The 15578-nt window shown below is 41.7% G+C and overlaps 1 protein-coding gene across 1 annotated transcript in view; it reads left to right on the top strand.

Moving 5' to 3' along the window:
* LOC108262954 (broad substrate specificity ATP-binding cassette transporter ABCG2-like) overlaps positions 1 to 15578 on the top strand; it is a 38825-nt gene that overhangs the window by 15274 nt on the left and 7973 nt on the right. The window contains exons 6-13 of the mRNA XM_053679877.1: positions 1 to 152; positions 560 to 661; positions 2092 to 2342; positions 3755 to 3837; positions 7600 to 7689; positions 7806 to 7930; positions 8098 to 8252; positions 8886 to 8975. Coding sequence (XP_053535852.1) covers positions 1 to 152; positions 560 to 661; positions 2092 to 2342; positions 3755 to 3837; positions 7600 to 7689; positions 7806 to 7930; positions 8098 to 8252; positions 8886 to 8975 — 1048 coding nt within the window. The remainder of the gene's footprint in view (positions 153 to 559; positions 662 to 2091; positions 2343 to 3754; positions 3838 to 7599; positions 7690 to 7805; positions 7931 to 8097; positions 8253 to 8885; positions 8976 to 15578) is intronic.

Here is a 15578-nt window from a genome sequence, read left to right as displayed (position 1 = left end):
AATGGCCAATAATGGACATACTATTATCATGTCCATCCACCAGCCACGCTACTCCATCTACCAGCTCTTTGACAACCTCACACTGCTGGTCAGCGGCAAACAAGTCTACCATGGACCGGCCCACCATGCACTGGACTACTTTGCCAACATTGGTACACTCAGAAATACACATGCCCGCAAAACACATGGAGCATATAAACTAATAAGGGGTCAATCGATTAGCACTAGTAAGGGGGACAATATCATAACTATACAGCAGTCTGGGAAAGCCATTCACATGGTGAAATTTTGCCATTTTCTACTATGAACAGTTCTGAAATATGAGAAAATTGCACTTAAAAGTCCATTTGGAAAAAAAAGTCCATTTTTTAACACACCATGGTTAACACACACATGGTTAACACACACACATACACACAAACCCCACCCATGCTTCCAAATCTCTGCCCCCAAATTATCTACAATGACCTGTAGAGTGTCTATAAAATGAATAATGATACTCTTACAGTACATATGGAGCCTCCCATTTATGATGTTTGCTTTTGATATTGTGTTCCAGGTTACAAATGTGAAGCCCATAACAACCCAGCAGATTTCTTCCTGGATGTCATTAATGGAGACTCCATAGCTGTGTCTATGGCCAAGCTGCAGACTGCAGAAGGTATTCATTTACATTTCACAGATGCTTTTCCCCAGTGTGACCTTGCATCTACAGAAAACAACACTATTGGATAGCTTGTTCCAGGGCACAGCGCCAATAGCCAGGAGTTTAAATCATACACAAAACCCATGACATCTTGAATTTTAGCCAGATTTGCCTGTGGCCTACCACCACCATTTTCAGTTTCACACTCTTCATTGCTTTAATGTCAGGTTCTGGAATCTTTCGGAAGTGATCAAAGACAGAATTAATCCAAAATGCTTGATTTAATTAGATTATTGATTATTGTGAAGGGCTTTTCATGCTTAGCCATAGCTAAGGCTTATGTAACTGTCACTATTTTCAAATATGTAGAGTTTTGGAACTATAAGATAGTGTATTGTAATAATCTGACTGTTTGTAATGGTGGACCAGTGCTTGTACGTGGATTAACCATAGGCATCTGTGATATCTAGTAATTTGCTTTGCATAAACGTGCAAATTTATGATTAGCGTTTATATAACATCATTATTCCAGTGCTGTTTATGTGTAGGTATAGTGAGAGGACCATTCTTCATTTTGCATCTTCCATCCAGTGTTGCCAACTTAGTGACTTTGTAAATAAATGTGGTGACCATTTAGATCCCTTTAGCATAGTTATTTTGCCTAACAACAAATATGGTGACTTTTGAGCACACTATAGCTATAGTAAAACCTGACGACTTGCACTTGTCTGAGCCAATGTTCCCAATGACCAATCACTGATCACTATCATTCCCAATGACCAATCACTCATCACCATCGTTCCCAATGACCAATCACTTATCACCATCATTCCCAACAGCCAATCACTGATCACCATCATTCCCAATGACCAATCACTGATCACCATCGTTTCCAATGACCAAGCACTGAACACATCGTTCCCAATGACCAATCACTGACCACCATCAAATCCCAATGACCAATCACTCATCTTCCTGGCAATATTTATAAATAAATGTAATAACCACTGCTTCTTTTTATCTGCAGTCTTGATAGAAATTCTAATATTTTATGAATATATTAATAGTTTCTTGTGCCATGACCAAAGGCTTCTTTTTTGGTATAATCTTTTCATTTCTATTTGGATCATTCTCTACTGTAATCTGTTCTGTCCTCAAAGTCTTTTGAAAATCTTCCTCCTTCATATAACACATTTTGATATTTAAATGATCATGACAAAAAAAAAAAACACGTCATCATCAGGTGACTTCTAGCAACTTTGGAGAATGCCTTGGCTAATTTCCCCTGAAAAGAATTGGCATCTGAAGTTTTGTGAATCTTGATTTCTCACTTCATGTGTAGATATTCCTGAGTAAATGTGACCCTCTCGGTGAGTCAGACTGGATTATGTGTACATTTAGTAGCAAATATATCTTCTAAAATCCTGCATGATCCTGTGATGCAGATATAGAACTTGAAGAGCCTGGAAGCACAAGGCAGAGCATTGAAGAGCATCTGGTGGAGGAATACAAGAAAAGCAGCTATGCTCAGGAAACCAAGGCTGAACTGGAGCGTATCATGAGGGGCAAAGAGTACAGCACCAAACCCAAATCCCGCACCATCACCTACAACTGCGGTTTCTTCCACCAGCTAAACTGGGTCGTGAAGAGAACTTTCCGGAACCTGATACTGAACCCTCAGTCTTCCATTGCACAGGTTTGGGCATTCATGATGTGGCTAATTGCTAAAAGTAGGTTTATGATGTTGCACACTAGGGGTCATATGTAGAGTTTTTAAATTAAGTCCAAAAGCTACATCAATATTTACATTTACAGAATTGTAGTCTGGGTACTGGGTACATACCTATACATGCTTAAGTTGATTTTCTGGGCTCCCCATTCAGATAACCCATGTGTGTCAAGTCAGTGTGGTGAGATTTTCAAAGCATCTAGACCACCACTTTTAAGCACAAGCACTAGCCTTTAGGCCTGAGAAAAAAAATCAAGCATAGAAGAAGGACTGAAGAAGGACATAATGTTCTCTTGTTTTTCTCTCTTTGCTGTGGAATATAATTCATGTAGCACAAAATTAAAAATAAAACAAACAAAAAAAACAAATAAAATGATATATGAATGAGAAGATTTTAAGCACTGAAATCTAATAGGAATCTAGTATATTGCCAATATATTGCTGTATGAATAGTCTCAGTATGGATAGATTTTTTTTTTTGCACTTTTATTAAGAAGTTTAACAAAATAAATCAGTTCATAAACATCCTGATCAGGTCTTTACAAAAATGGCCTATATTGCATAAGCATATTTAAAAATTGACCTCCGTTCCTGGTATTGCAATCTCATTTAAATTTGAAGTAACAGATTAATCTGTTTTGGTACAAACATGGAAACTTTATCCATCAGAGACATTTATTACATATTCTCTTTTACCAGCGACATTCCTAGCATCTTAAACCCATTCAGTCCGCATACCCTTTTCTTCCATACAGGGACATTACATGCTCATTACCTGTCAAATGCACCACTGGAATCTCACTTTAAGAATTTTTAACATTTAACCAGCCCCAGCTAATTGAGGCTAATACCCCAAGATAAGGGGCAAGCTAAGCTAAGCGGATTGCCTCGTTCTTGACTGAAGTGATACAATGAATGAGAGTGGGAGGAAGAATGGCTGGAGAAAAGCTAGACAGAGCTGGCCCGCTTATCACCTGACTGTGTGGCTCCCACCTACAGAGAAGAATGCCTCTTTGGTCCTATTTGCTCAATTAGATTAGCCTTTCACACTGCAAATGCTTTCGTGCCACCAAGTCACCTGTCAGTATCTATCCGTATTTAGGAGATTACTGCTCCAAACTCAGAAGGTCTCACAGCCTTATTCTCACACTGTCATTTTATATACTATTCCTAATGTACAGGGATTTACTATTCTCACACTGTGAAACATACCTTATAAGAATAAAAATGTGCATATATATATATATATATATATATATATATATATATATATATATATATATATATATATATATACCTCAAACCTATTCTACATACTTGCCTGATTTTCCTGTGAGTTGAATAGTGAAGCTTGACATTGACCCTTGTGCACACCCTAGTTTGCAGTGACCACCTTCTTGGCATTCACTGTTGGCACCGTTTTCTTTGGAGTGAAATACGACCAAAGTGGCATACAGAACAGGTAAGTGAGGTCATGCTGACACCTACAGTGCATCAGGAAAGTATGCACAGCGCTGCACTTTTTCCACATTTTGTTATGTTACAGCCTTATTCCAAATGGATTAAATTAATTATTTTCCTCAAAATTCTACAAACAGTACCCCATAATGACAAAGTGAAAGAAGTTTGAAATCTTTGCAAATTTATTAAAAATAAAAAACAAAAAAAGAACATGTACATAAGTATTCACAGCCTTCGCCATGATGCACAAAATTGAGCTCAGGTGCATCCTGTTTCCACTGATCATCCTTGAGATCTTTCTACAACTTGACTGGAGTCCACCTGTGGTAAATTCAGTTGATTGGACAGGATTTGGAAAGTCACACACCTGTCTATATAGGGTCCCACAGTTAACAATGCATGTCAGAGCACAAACCAAGCCATGAAGTCCAAGGAATTGTCTGTAGACCTCTGAGACAGGATTGTATCGAGGCACAGATCTGGGGAAGGGTACAGAAACATTTATGCAGCATTGAAGGTCCCAATGAGCACAGTGGCCTCCATCATCCGTAAATGGAAGAAGTTTGGAACCAGCAGGAGTCTTCCTAGAGCTGGCTGCACAACCAAATTGAGCGATCTGGGGAGAAGGGCCTTAGTCAGGGATGTGACCAAAAACCTGATGGTCACTCTGTGTCTCTGTGAAGAGAGGAGAACCTTCCAGAAGAACAACCATCTCTGCAGCACTCCAATAATAATGCCTGTATGGTAGAGTGGCCAGACGGAAACCACAGCTGAAGGACTGAAGGACCCACCTGAAGGACTCTCAGACCATGAGAAACAAAATTCTCTGGTCTGATGAAACAAAGATTGAACTCTTTGGCCTGAATGGCAAGCGTCATGTCTGAAGGAAACCAGGCACCAGTCATCACCTGGCCAATACCGTCCCTACAGTGAAGCCTGGTGGTGGAAGCATAATGCTTTGGGGATGTTTTTCAGTGGCAAGAACTGGGAGACTAGTCAGGATCGAGGGAAAGACGAATGCAGCAATGTACAGAGACATCCTTGATGAAAACTTGCTCCAGAGCGCTCTGGACCTCAGACTGAGGCGAAGGTTCATTCACACACACACTCCCACACCAATGGTAGCAGAGCTGCCATGCAAGGCACTAACTTGCCATCAGGAGCAACTTGGGGTTCAGTGTCTTGCCCAAGGACACTTCGGCATGTGTAGTCATGTGGGCTGGGAATCGAACCACCAACCCTATGATTAGTGGACAACCCGCTCTACCAACTGAGCCACAGCCACCAACTTAACCAGCTGTAATGCCAAATACCAAGGAATAATCCATGCATTATCATCCTTCATGCTGTGGATCCTCTGAAGGTCATCACCCATTCAATGATCTTCTCGTAGTGGGCTGGGTCCAGTTTCAGCCATCGCTTTGAGTCTAACAGTCTCAGGCGAAGGTAAAAGAGTGGATCCCCTTCCTCCAGTGTCGTGGAGTGGAAGCACCAGCAGTGTCCCTCCAGAGACCCATTTGAACCCTGCTCTCTGGACTGTCAGATAATCCAGCTGGCACTCAGGCAGCAGTCTGTGTGCTGGCAGCTGGGTCTCTCCCATCAGGAGGGTTTTAATCAGAAGCCCCTTCACTTCTTGGCTAACCACAGGCCGAGGCAGTGGCCTTGAATGTATCCAGGTATGCATCTGCATCATTTGAGTTTGAGAACTTAACGACAGGCTTGCAGGAAAGGGTGAAGAGACATTTCAGGGCAGTTTAATCTGCAACCTGCTTGTTCATTATTTGGGTGAACATGTCTTGATTTTTCCATTGCAGTTTGACAAGAGCCTGATGTTGCTGCTCCTGCATTTGGGCCAATGACTGCACTATTTGTGCAAAAACTCTGCTCCATTTCGCATCTGTTGTGGTCTGAGTAGCTTTTGGTTTTCGGCACTAGTATTGCAGTGACAAAGGAATTGCTACTCAGGAATCCAGAAGACTTGGGGTGATTGCACACGTGAGCTTTTATTTGAGTGCATGCTTTGGCACTATACTTCAGAAACAGGAACAAAAAGAAAGCAAAAGAAAGAAGAAAGTAAATGGTGCTTTGGTCCACTGAAACTTGAATCTTATCTGCTTCCAGTGCTATGGAATTACCTCATCATACTCATGAACAAAACTGACAGAGAGAGCGAGAGTGATAAATAGCATTATGTTGGGTAAATAGCACTGACACCTCACAGCTCTGAGGACCCAGGTTCGATCCTGAGCTTGGTTTTCTCTCTGTGTATTAGCATGTCATGCTGGAGTGTTCCTGGCATAGGTGTTAAATCAGAATAACAAAACCTGACTTGACTGAACTGCACCTCCAATATTTCCTGCATTGATTAGCAGACATGTAGCATACATTTTAGACTTTTTTTGTATCTCCATTACGATCTACCTGTACATGAACAGCTGCATGCAAGTTAGGCTGTGCCAGGTACTGTAACTTTAAATTATACACAAGATAAGCTAAAAGAGACCCACGTGAAGTTCTAGCACCTTATCTAGGTCTTTATCATTGATGATGCTGATGTAACTTATGGAGACTCCAGCCCTTTATGGTTCACATATATTTCATGTACTGTGTTTGGAATAACTATATGACCGACATACACTTGCTGAGCACTTTATTAGGAACACGATACTGAAAGTAGGTAGGGCCTCCATTTTGCTCTCAAAACAGCCTCAATTCTTCATGGCATGGATTCCACAAGATGTTGGAAACATTCCTTGTTGAGATGTTGAGATGATTGCATCGCACAATTTCTGCAGATTTTTCAGGTGCACTTTCATGCTGTCGATCTCCCATTCTACCACATTCCCAAAAGTGTTGTATTGGCTTCAGATCTGGTGAATGGGGAGGCCCCTGAAGAACACTGAACTCATTGTCATGTTCATGAAACCACTTTGAGACTTTTGCTGTATCACACACGGCACTATCATGCTGGAAGTAGCAGTTAGAAAATGGGTAAATTGTGGCCATGAATGGGGTGCACATGGTCAGCAACGATACTCAAATAGGCTGTAACATTCAAGCAATGACTGATTGATTTGGTATTCCCCACACCGTTACTCCAAATCCACCAGACTGGACTGTTGACACATGGCATGTTGGGTCCAGGGATTCATGCTGGTGCCACTATGTCCTGACCCAGTCATCTGTGCTCCTCAGAAGAAATCAAGACTCATCAGACCAGGCTACTGTCCAGGTTTGGTGAGCCTGTATCCACTGCAACCTGAGCTTTCTGTTCTTGGTTGACAGTGTAACTAGACGTGGTCTTCTGCTGTTGTAGACCATCCGCCTCAAGTTTTTGTGTTGTGCATTCTGAGATGCTTTTCTGCTCACCACAATTGTACAGAGTAGTTATCTGAATTACTGTAGCCTTTCTGTCAGCTCGAACCAGTCCGGCCATTCTCCGTTGACCCTCTCTCATCAACAAGGTGTTTCCGTCCTTTCCGTTTTTTCTTTATTGCACCATTCTGAGTAAACTCTAGAGACACTAGAGATCAGTAGTTATATAAATACTCAAACCAGCCTGTCTGGCACAAACGATCGTGTTGGCCCGTATCTGCATGATTTGATGCACTGATCTGCTGCCACATGATTGGCTGATTAGATAATTGCATGAATGACTAGGTGAACAGGTGTTCCTAATAAAGTGCTCAGCGAGTCTACATGCATTACATGCCAGTAATAAGATAAACATATCTGTGTAATTATGTGAGGTTTTGCTTTACAGGTTCGGGGCTCTGTTCTTTATCGTGAGAAATCAGTGTTTCAGTACATTGTCAGCTGCTGAGCGTTTCAACACTGAGAGGAAGCTCTTCATGTACGTGCGACGCTCACCATACTTTCGGGTGCATTTCTGTAACTGTGTTTGCATCTTTCAGCTATCATTTATCTAACTGAGATACAATCCTGACATTCTTCCATTCCTTCCTTCAGACATGAATACACCAGCGGCTACTACAGCGTGTCTGTATACTTCCTGTCTAAGATTCTGTCTGACATAATCACTCTGCGCACGATTCTTGCTGTAGTCTTCACCTGTATCATCTACTTTATGATTGGTGAGAAATAGAGCTGGTGCATAATAGCGTTAGATTTTGATGTTGGTCACTTTTTAAATGCAGAACCCATATTATTGAATATCTTCTCACAGCGGCATTGTGTGTGTGTGTGTGTGTGTGTGTGTGTGTGTGTGTGTGTGTGTGTGTGTGTGTGTGTGTGTGTGTAGGATTCAAGCTCACACCAGCAGCATTCTTCATATTCCTGTTCACAGTGATTCTAGTGGTGTACACAGCCACAGCTATGACCATAGCCGTCTCTGTTGGTCAGTCTAATGTGGCCGTCGCAAACATCCTCCAGAACTTGGCCTTTGTCTTTATGATGGTAAGTTGGTGTAGTTTAAGAAGGTTTACAAAGTGTAAAGGTGTGTGCCAGATATTTAATTTTAATACAGACTTATGAAACTGTTTATGCACAAAACGTATTACTGAGCCAGAATAATCAAACTTTTTTTACTCACTTGCATATTTATTTATATTCATTTATTTTATCCCTTTAGTTGGCACGTGGGGGGGGGGGGGGGGGGGGGTAGGCACGGTGGCTTAGTGGTTAGCACGTTTGCTTCGCAGCTCCAGGGTTGGGCTTCAATTCCTGCCTCTGCCCTGTGCATGCAGAGCTTGCGTGTTCTCCCTGTGCTTCGGGGGTTTCCTCCAGGTACTCCGGTTTCCTTCCCCAGTCCAAAGATATGCGTTGTAGGCTGATTGGCATCTCTAAATTGTCCACAGTCTGTGACTGTGTGTGCGATTGTGCCCTGCACTTGGTGTGTCCACCTGCATTGTTCCGCAAGTCCCCTGGGATAGGCTCCAGGCTCCCCGCGACCCTGTGTAGGATAAGTGGTATAGAAAATGGATGGATGGATAGTTGGCATGTTTGTTACATCTTTTATTTGGCTTTTCCTTCAGTAAGAGCTTTTTGCATAGAGCAGTTGTCTAACTGTAAGAAATTGCTTATTTGTAGATCTTTACTGGTCTGCTGGTGAATCTGGAAAGCGTCATGGCCTGGCTCGCCTGGCTTAAGTACTTGAGCATCCTGCATTACGGACTCACGGTAACAATCGCTCACAACCTAACATACAGAGAACATTTATATACAGCAGAAATCAATGCTACATATTTACCTTCACTGCATCACACTGGTGCTAGTGTCAGCTTCATATGCTCCGCCCCCTGGGGTTCAAAGTAAATTATATCTGTTGTACACTTTTCTGGCCACTTCAGGATCTTGCAGGCTGCAATCTGATTGGCTGTTCTCACTTGCATGTACAGGAGTAGTTATATCATACACTTTCTGTCAAACTGTCAATCAAAGTGTTGTGTGTGATAATTTAATACCCTCTGTGCTTCCCTGACTGGCAGGTCTGTAGGGGTGGTGAGGGGGGTAACCCTATGGAGTTTATCAGCTGGTCAATCTGGCTCCTTTGTGTCTGGTGGTGTTGTGGAGAGGTGTGTGTTGGGGGGGAATAGTCCCCCTCCCAACAGAAGGTGTTTATGTTAATGAGTTTGGTTTTTGGTGGGGTGAAATACGTCTGAAAAGAAATAATGTTTTTAATATGTGGATGTGTTTGTGTTACTTTGTGGCGTTAATTCGTTTGTGTAAACACACTGTTAGAAAAGCATGATATTTGAATGTGTACATATATGAGTAGAATATTTGTTTTGTGAAATAAATGAAAACAATTGTTGATTATGTTTTTAGGGATCCCGGTTTATGTTTGAATAAAAAGTTTAGGAGTTAAAGCGTCTTTTAAAAAAAAAAAAGAAGAATATGTTGAAAATAATCGTTTTTATTACATACATTCTAAACACAAACCTTTAGGATGTAAAAATGATTAAAAGAGCTGTTTAAAAAGAATCCGTATTACTAGGCTTCCAAAAAAAAAACACAAAAACTTTAGGAGGTAAAAATGGTTAAAGAGCTGTTTAAAAAGAATAGCGCATATTACACGGCTTCTAAACAAAGATCCTTACGCGGTAAAAATGTTAAAGTGCTGTCTAAAAGAATCTCCGTAATGTTTAAACTAGGAGAGAAGTATTTTCCAGAGATGTCTTCCAGTCGCTGTGTTAAGCAGTAATGAAGTTAAACTGAGACGCCTCCCTCTCGCTAAACCCCGCCCACACATACGTGTTTTCAGACACGCCTCTCTCTCTCTCTCTCTAAACACACCCATTCACATGTTTTCATCGTAGCCAGTACGTGCTGTCAAAATGTCAATCACGGCGGTAGAACTAGAGGGCTAATTTATGGCCTAGTCCTTGTCAGGCCTGCGTTTCTCTAGGAGTGCTTAATTTATGGCCCTTTGTTTCTTCCTGACCAAAGAGTTTTTTTATGACTAGGGGGGTCGTGGTGTGATCCTACAGATTGTTTATGATAATGAGTGCCTGCGGGGGTGTTAATTGGTTTTTAAATAGCTTGTTAAGACATTATGGTTAAACACAGAAGACAGTCTGTAACTAACTGCTACAATGGCTACACCGAGAACTCCTAATATCTCTAGAAGACGGTTCTGCATCACGCCTATAAGAGGCTCTGATGAAAAGATTGAGGAGCTAACTTTCGCTCCAAGAAAAAAACAACACTGTATTAGTTTGTCAAAAAATCTTCGTGTGGGTGATGAGGTTGTAAAGGAGCTGTAGTTTAACCCCGAGCAGAGCGTTACCACCTCCGGAGATCCTCTCTTAAGACCGCCCTCATGCTGTGATGATTAAAACGGGGTGGCCTGTGTCACAGTTAAACACATATTACGAAGATGTCTCAAGATTCTACATACGCCTGCTACAGCAACACCCCGGAGACAGCGCCGGCTCTGCCCGACGACAACGCGACAACGCTAGAATCCACTCCGCAAACATACGACAACAAGTGGTTGGATAATTCCTGCAAGGAATTAGGATATCACAACCTAAGTTTCCTCGCAACTCCGTACGGAATCAGGGGCTCTTTAACTGGCGCCTCGGCCTACATCGGTGTTGATGACACAGACGGCTGTATTTGAACTGACACGTTCAAGATTATAAAAGCGACACTCGTGGTCCTTCTGGAGCATGTTATCAGTAAAAAACTGAAAGATCTCTGTTTGGGGTGCGAAGTGGATCATCCGAGTCAGTTTAGACACTCTTGTCTCTTCGAACCTGACTGCGTATTTCTTTGACAAATACTTTGAGGAACTATCGCGTGATCTGCTCAAACCTGGGCTTAAACATTTCATCGCTCAAGCCTTGAGTCTTTTTGGTTTGAGGGTTAACCCACAGAGAATTGAAGGATCGGTGGATGCCGTTCTACACGAGCTGCCGGACGAAGTGTACATCGTGCAAAGGCTTAACGAGGTCAGAGAGAAACTTGTGGATGTCAGCAGCGAGCAGATCGTCTACGACGCCGTGGACAGCTGGAAGAGAGTAACACCAACCGTTTGAGATGGAGAATGTGTGCAGCGCTACAGGATTAGCAAAGAGTCTGCTTAAACGCCGTATTAGGTTCGAGATGTCTAGTCTGTTGTAAAAATGTCTTACGGACTGTGTTGGTGTATCCGTAGTTGTAAACGGATGCGATGTTGACCCGAGACGTCTAACAAATCTCGTGAATCAGATGTGTCTTGTGCGAGGTACGGTGTGTGATTGGACTGCTTTGGTACATATGTGTATTAACGCATGCGAACCGATTTTGTTTTCTATCACAAAAATACTAGATCTTGTGACTAGATGTGGCAGACGTATTAGAATTGCACACATTTTATGTATGTGTACGTATGTGCATGGTGTGTGTGAAATTCTGCTATCGAGAAATGACCAGACAGATGTCTGTGAAATAATCGACGCATTTATAGCGTATGTGGTTGACAAAAACACTGTGATGTGTATAAAATTCCTACACTCCCTCAATGATGTTGTATGATAACGTTTATGATCTTTTACTGAAATAAATACCAAGACGTTTAAGACCATCTGTGTTATTCTTTTGTGCTTGTTAAAGTGTCGACATGTCAGGAGACATGACAGCAGACCTGAAAAAAGTCTTAAAAATCAACCTCTAGCTATTGATAGGGAGGATTTTCTGCATGCGTATACCCTTTATGCGTTTAATCTCACCCCGGACGAAGACTGCAGTTAACACGTGTCGCTTATCAAGTCTGGGAACATTAGGCTAGAAGCACGTTTTAGACAACCTCTACCCCGAACGATCAACTTAATCGTTTATGCCATATTTGACAGCATCATCGAAGTGTCAAATCGCAGACAGATCCTGGTTGATTACTATTAATCGGCAGAATGGACACCATCCAGCTTACGGCAATAATGGATAAGATCTCGTGTAACACCCATTTTCTCGGCGTACTACCGTGTGACCACCTACCAAAAGCCCCCTTGAGAAAATTACCATCCATGGTGATATTCAACACGCATCCTTCAGGACTCCCGGGTGAACACTGGCTAGCCATCTACATAAACGAGGTCGGCGTGGGTTGTTTTTTTGACAGCATTGGTAATAAACCAGATGACAATCGTTTTCCACAGAATATCAAAAACTTTCTAAACCGAAATTTTAGAGTGATTCAACATTCAGCAGTACAAGTCCAAGATTTTTCATCAGAGACCTGCGGGCAGCATTGTGTGTTTTTTCTCTATCACATGGTGAAGGGACATGATTATGACCGAGTGCTGAAGATGTATACCGGCGATTTTATTAAAAATGACAAGATGGTGTCAGCATTTATGAAAAAACTAAAACTAAAAAAAAGGTCTTTGTAATGAAAATGTTTTCAGATGTATTCGTTGTGTTCAGACAGGTGAAATGTTTATGTCTAACACTAGATATTTTCAATAAAAACAAAGAAAAGAGATTTCTTTTTATAGACCTCTTATTATTATTATTATTATTATTATTATTATTATTATTAACATTATTATTATTAACATTATTATTATTATTATTGTTATACAAACACCACATACAGCAATACAGATAATAACAAGATCATAAACAAAAGAAAACTCGTGGATTAAAAACGTAGCCACTGACTCGTGTCAAGAGTGGGTGATTTGAATACAGGGCCATCTGAATAATTTGATTGTGCTGATGGTGTGCTCGGAAGTATTTTCTGTTTTTTACGCCTCTTAGATGAGTTGGTTATAGGCGAAGTCGATTTGGTTTTGAAAGATTTAATTGTGTGTCTGACATAATGGTTTGGCACCGTTGAGTATGGTATGTTTAAAGTAGCAAAAGCCTCCAGAAATTCAAGCCAGCCGACAGGTCTTCGGGCATCAGAAATCTTTTGCGGAGCCGTGATGCCTTTAACTAAATCGAGCAATAGTTCTACCGTTAAACACAAACTCCCCCGAATCGGCCCAAGATGTGACATCTTTCATTTTAGACATTTTATCTAAAATGTAGCGAGCTTTTTTACACTCCTCTGCGGCATATTCTTCAAAATATCCGCCGCTACGTTATCTAAACCGTCGTGGTGGTTTACGCCGGGCGGCGCAGACGGCTTTTCTTTTTCAGGATGCTCAGTCTGCATAGGTGTCAATGTTAATGTACTGTTTTCACGGTCCCCCTGTTTAGCGACTGTTAAAAAGCGCTGTAAAACGTTTGTGTACATCTTCGCTTTTTCATAACTGTCCAAGTCAGAGCGGTGCAAGATATTTCTTATAGACATGTCCAAATCATTCTCCACGATTTGCTGAATAGATTCGCGTGCTGTCCCGGTCTTTAGTTTGTCCAACTGGTGCTGCGGGACTAAAAACATTTTCTCTGCGTACTCCATTTCCTCTGTTATCTAGATGCAATCAGGCTGGAGATGAAAGGGATAGCCACGCTTAAGAGCGGTAGAAGAAAGCCCCCCTGTTGATTTATTACACGTCTCTTTCTTTTAACACCAACAGTCTTATCCGCTACAAATTTGATTACGATATTGTTGAGATGTGAGAGGTATATTGCCGTAGAGAACATTAAGAGCTACTTCAGACAATGTCGCAATGAGCACGTCTGTGGCAGTTTGTAAAATAAGCCTTCTTTGTTTGGGTGACGCTTTTAATAATATTTTTTAAAAGCGGCGGGTTTCTACAAAGTCTGGCAGACATTTCGCCAGACATCTTCTTTTCTGGAGATATACCACAGGGTGTGGCGCAAGTAAATCTGTTCTGAGCCGATAGTGTTCGGGAGTTTTTGTTTTATAATCAATCAGCAGATACCCGAAAGGCTTGCTGGTTGCGTCTTGATAACATTCCATAAAAAATTTTGTGTTGCCGGGATACATTCGTCTTCCTAGAACACTGACTTGATTAGCATCTCGGGGATTTTTAAACAACATTAGATAATTTGTGTTTAAACTGATGGTCCTACTGGCTTTCCCTTGGCAAAATAAACTCTGTGCAATATAAATAGCGCTAAGATTTCTATGATGTACATATTGGGTGAAGACCTTCTCCACTTCGCTGCTCCCGCTGGCCTCTTTCATCAGATCATCGAGGATTAACAAATTAACAATGGTATCTGTGTACGCCAGTATATGACGACTATTATCCTCCCCCACGACGTAGTGATCGACAAGTCCAATCAGGGTGTCTAATCTAATGGCTTTTGAATTTACTGCGCGTAACACCTTTGGCTTTCATGCAAACCTTACCCTTCGCAGTGCGGTAGCCGTATGTTTTCGGGCCGCCTGAACAAAATTCTACAATATGATCACCAGCTCCAACCTCGTCAGTTAAATTACCGAGATAGGGGCCCAACGGAGGTTCCCAGTCGCCCTCTCTAGATGTAAAGATCACACTGTCTGTGTCACTGTACAACAGCCTGTCACCCAATTTGTCCATTAATTCGTAAAGTTCTAGACGGGCATGAGCTGTTGTGAAAGCCCCAAGAAAGATGTTGATGTCGCGAGTCTGCCCCCCTTTCCCATCCGCATAACACCACTGAATTAGAGCCACGCTGTCTGAAACGAAGGAAAAGTGTTTAACATCATACCCGTCACCGAATATGTGCTGTGTAAATTGTTCCGGATCCGAAATTAACTCTGTACACGGCAAGTTTTCACGCATGGAGAAACGACCCCAAAGTGAGTTCAGCAGAAGTTTGTTAATAGAACGCCGTGCTGGGTTGCGACTTATCTTACCGGCGTCCATCTTAATCCCCTCTTTCTCAAAGTAGTGTGAGATGTAGGATTCCTTGTCTGCGTCTGTCATAACGTGTGCGGGGAAACCGCTGGCCTCTTGTTTATATTGTAAAAATGTTTTAACATAATCACAAAACAAAGTTTCTGACCGTTGTCGAAAATGCCACACCTCGTCCACGTTCGTTACAATATAACCCTTTTCCACACCTTTCAACAGCTCTATGCTGACCCAACACCCTGAAATAGCTCTTTCCTCATCAGTATGACCACACGGGTCTGTCTGATTCTGATGTTCGGCGCATGTACGACAAAGTGGAAACATAAGCTTACCACCGGTCCTATAGGGAAGGACGGGGTGAAGCAGTTTTCGTGGTGGTAGTACTGTAGCCTTGACAAACCCATAATAATTTTCAAGAGGTTCAAAATCCTTGAAAATTATTTGTGGATGTCCTATGGGGTAACATTTTTTGGCCTGGCAAAAGGGGTACAAACTTGTAAAGTCGACATATCGTATTTTTTCCCTATTGTCGGCTTTGTGATAC

This window comes from Ictalurus punctatus, chromosome 3, assembly GCF_001660625.3.
Source record: "Ictalurus punctatus breed USDA103 chromosome 3, Coco_2.0, whole genome shotgun sequence".
Taxonomy (NCBI): Eukaryota; Metazoa; Chordata; class Actinopteri; order Siluriformes; family Ictaluridae; genus Ictalurus; species Ictalurus punctatus.
This window is presented reverse-complemented; position numbering and strand designations above follow the sequence as displayed.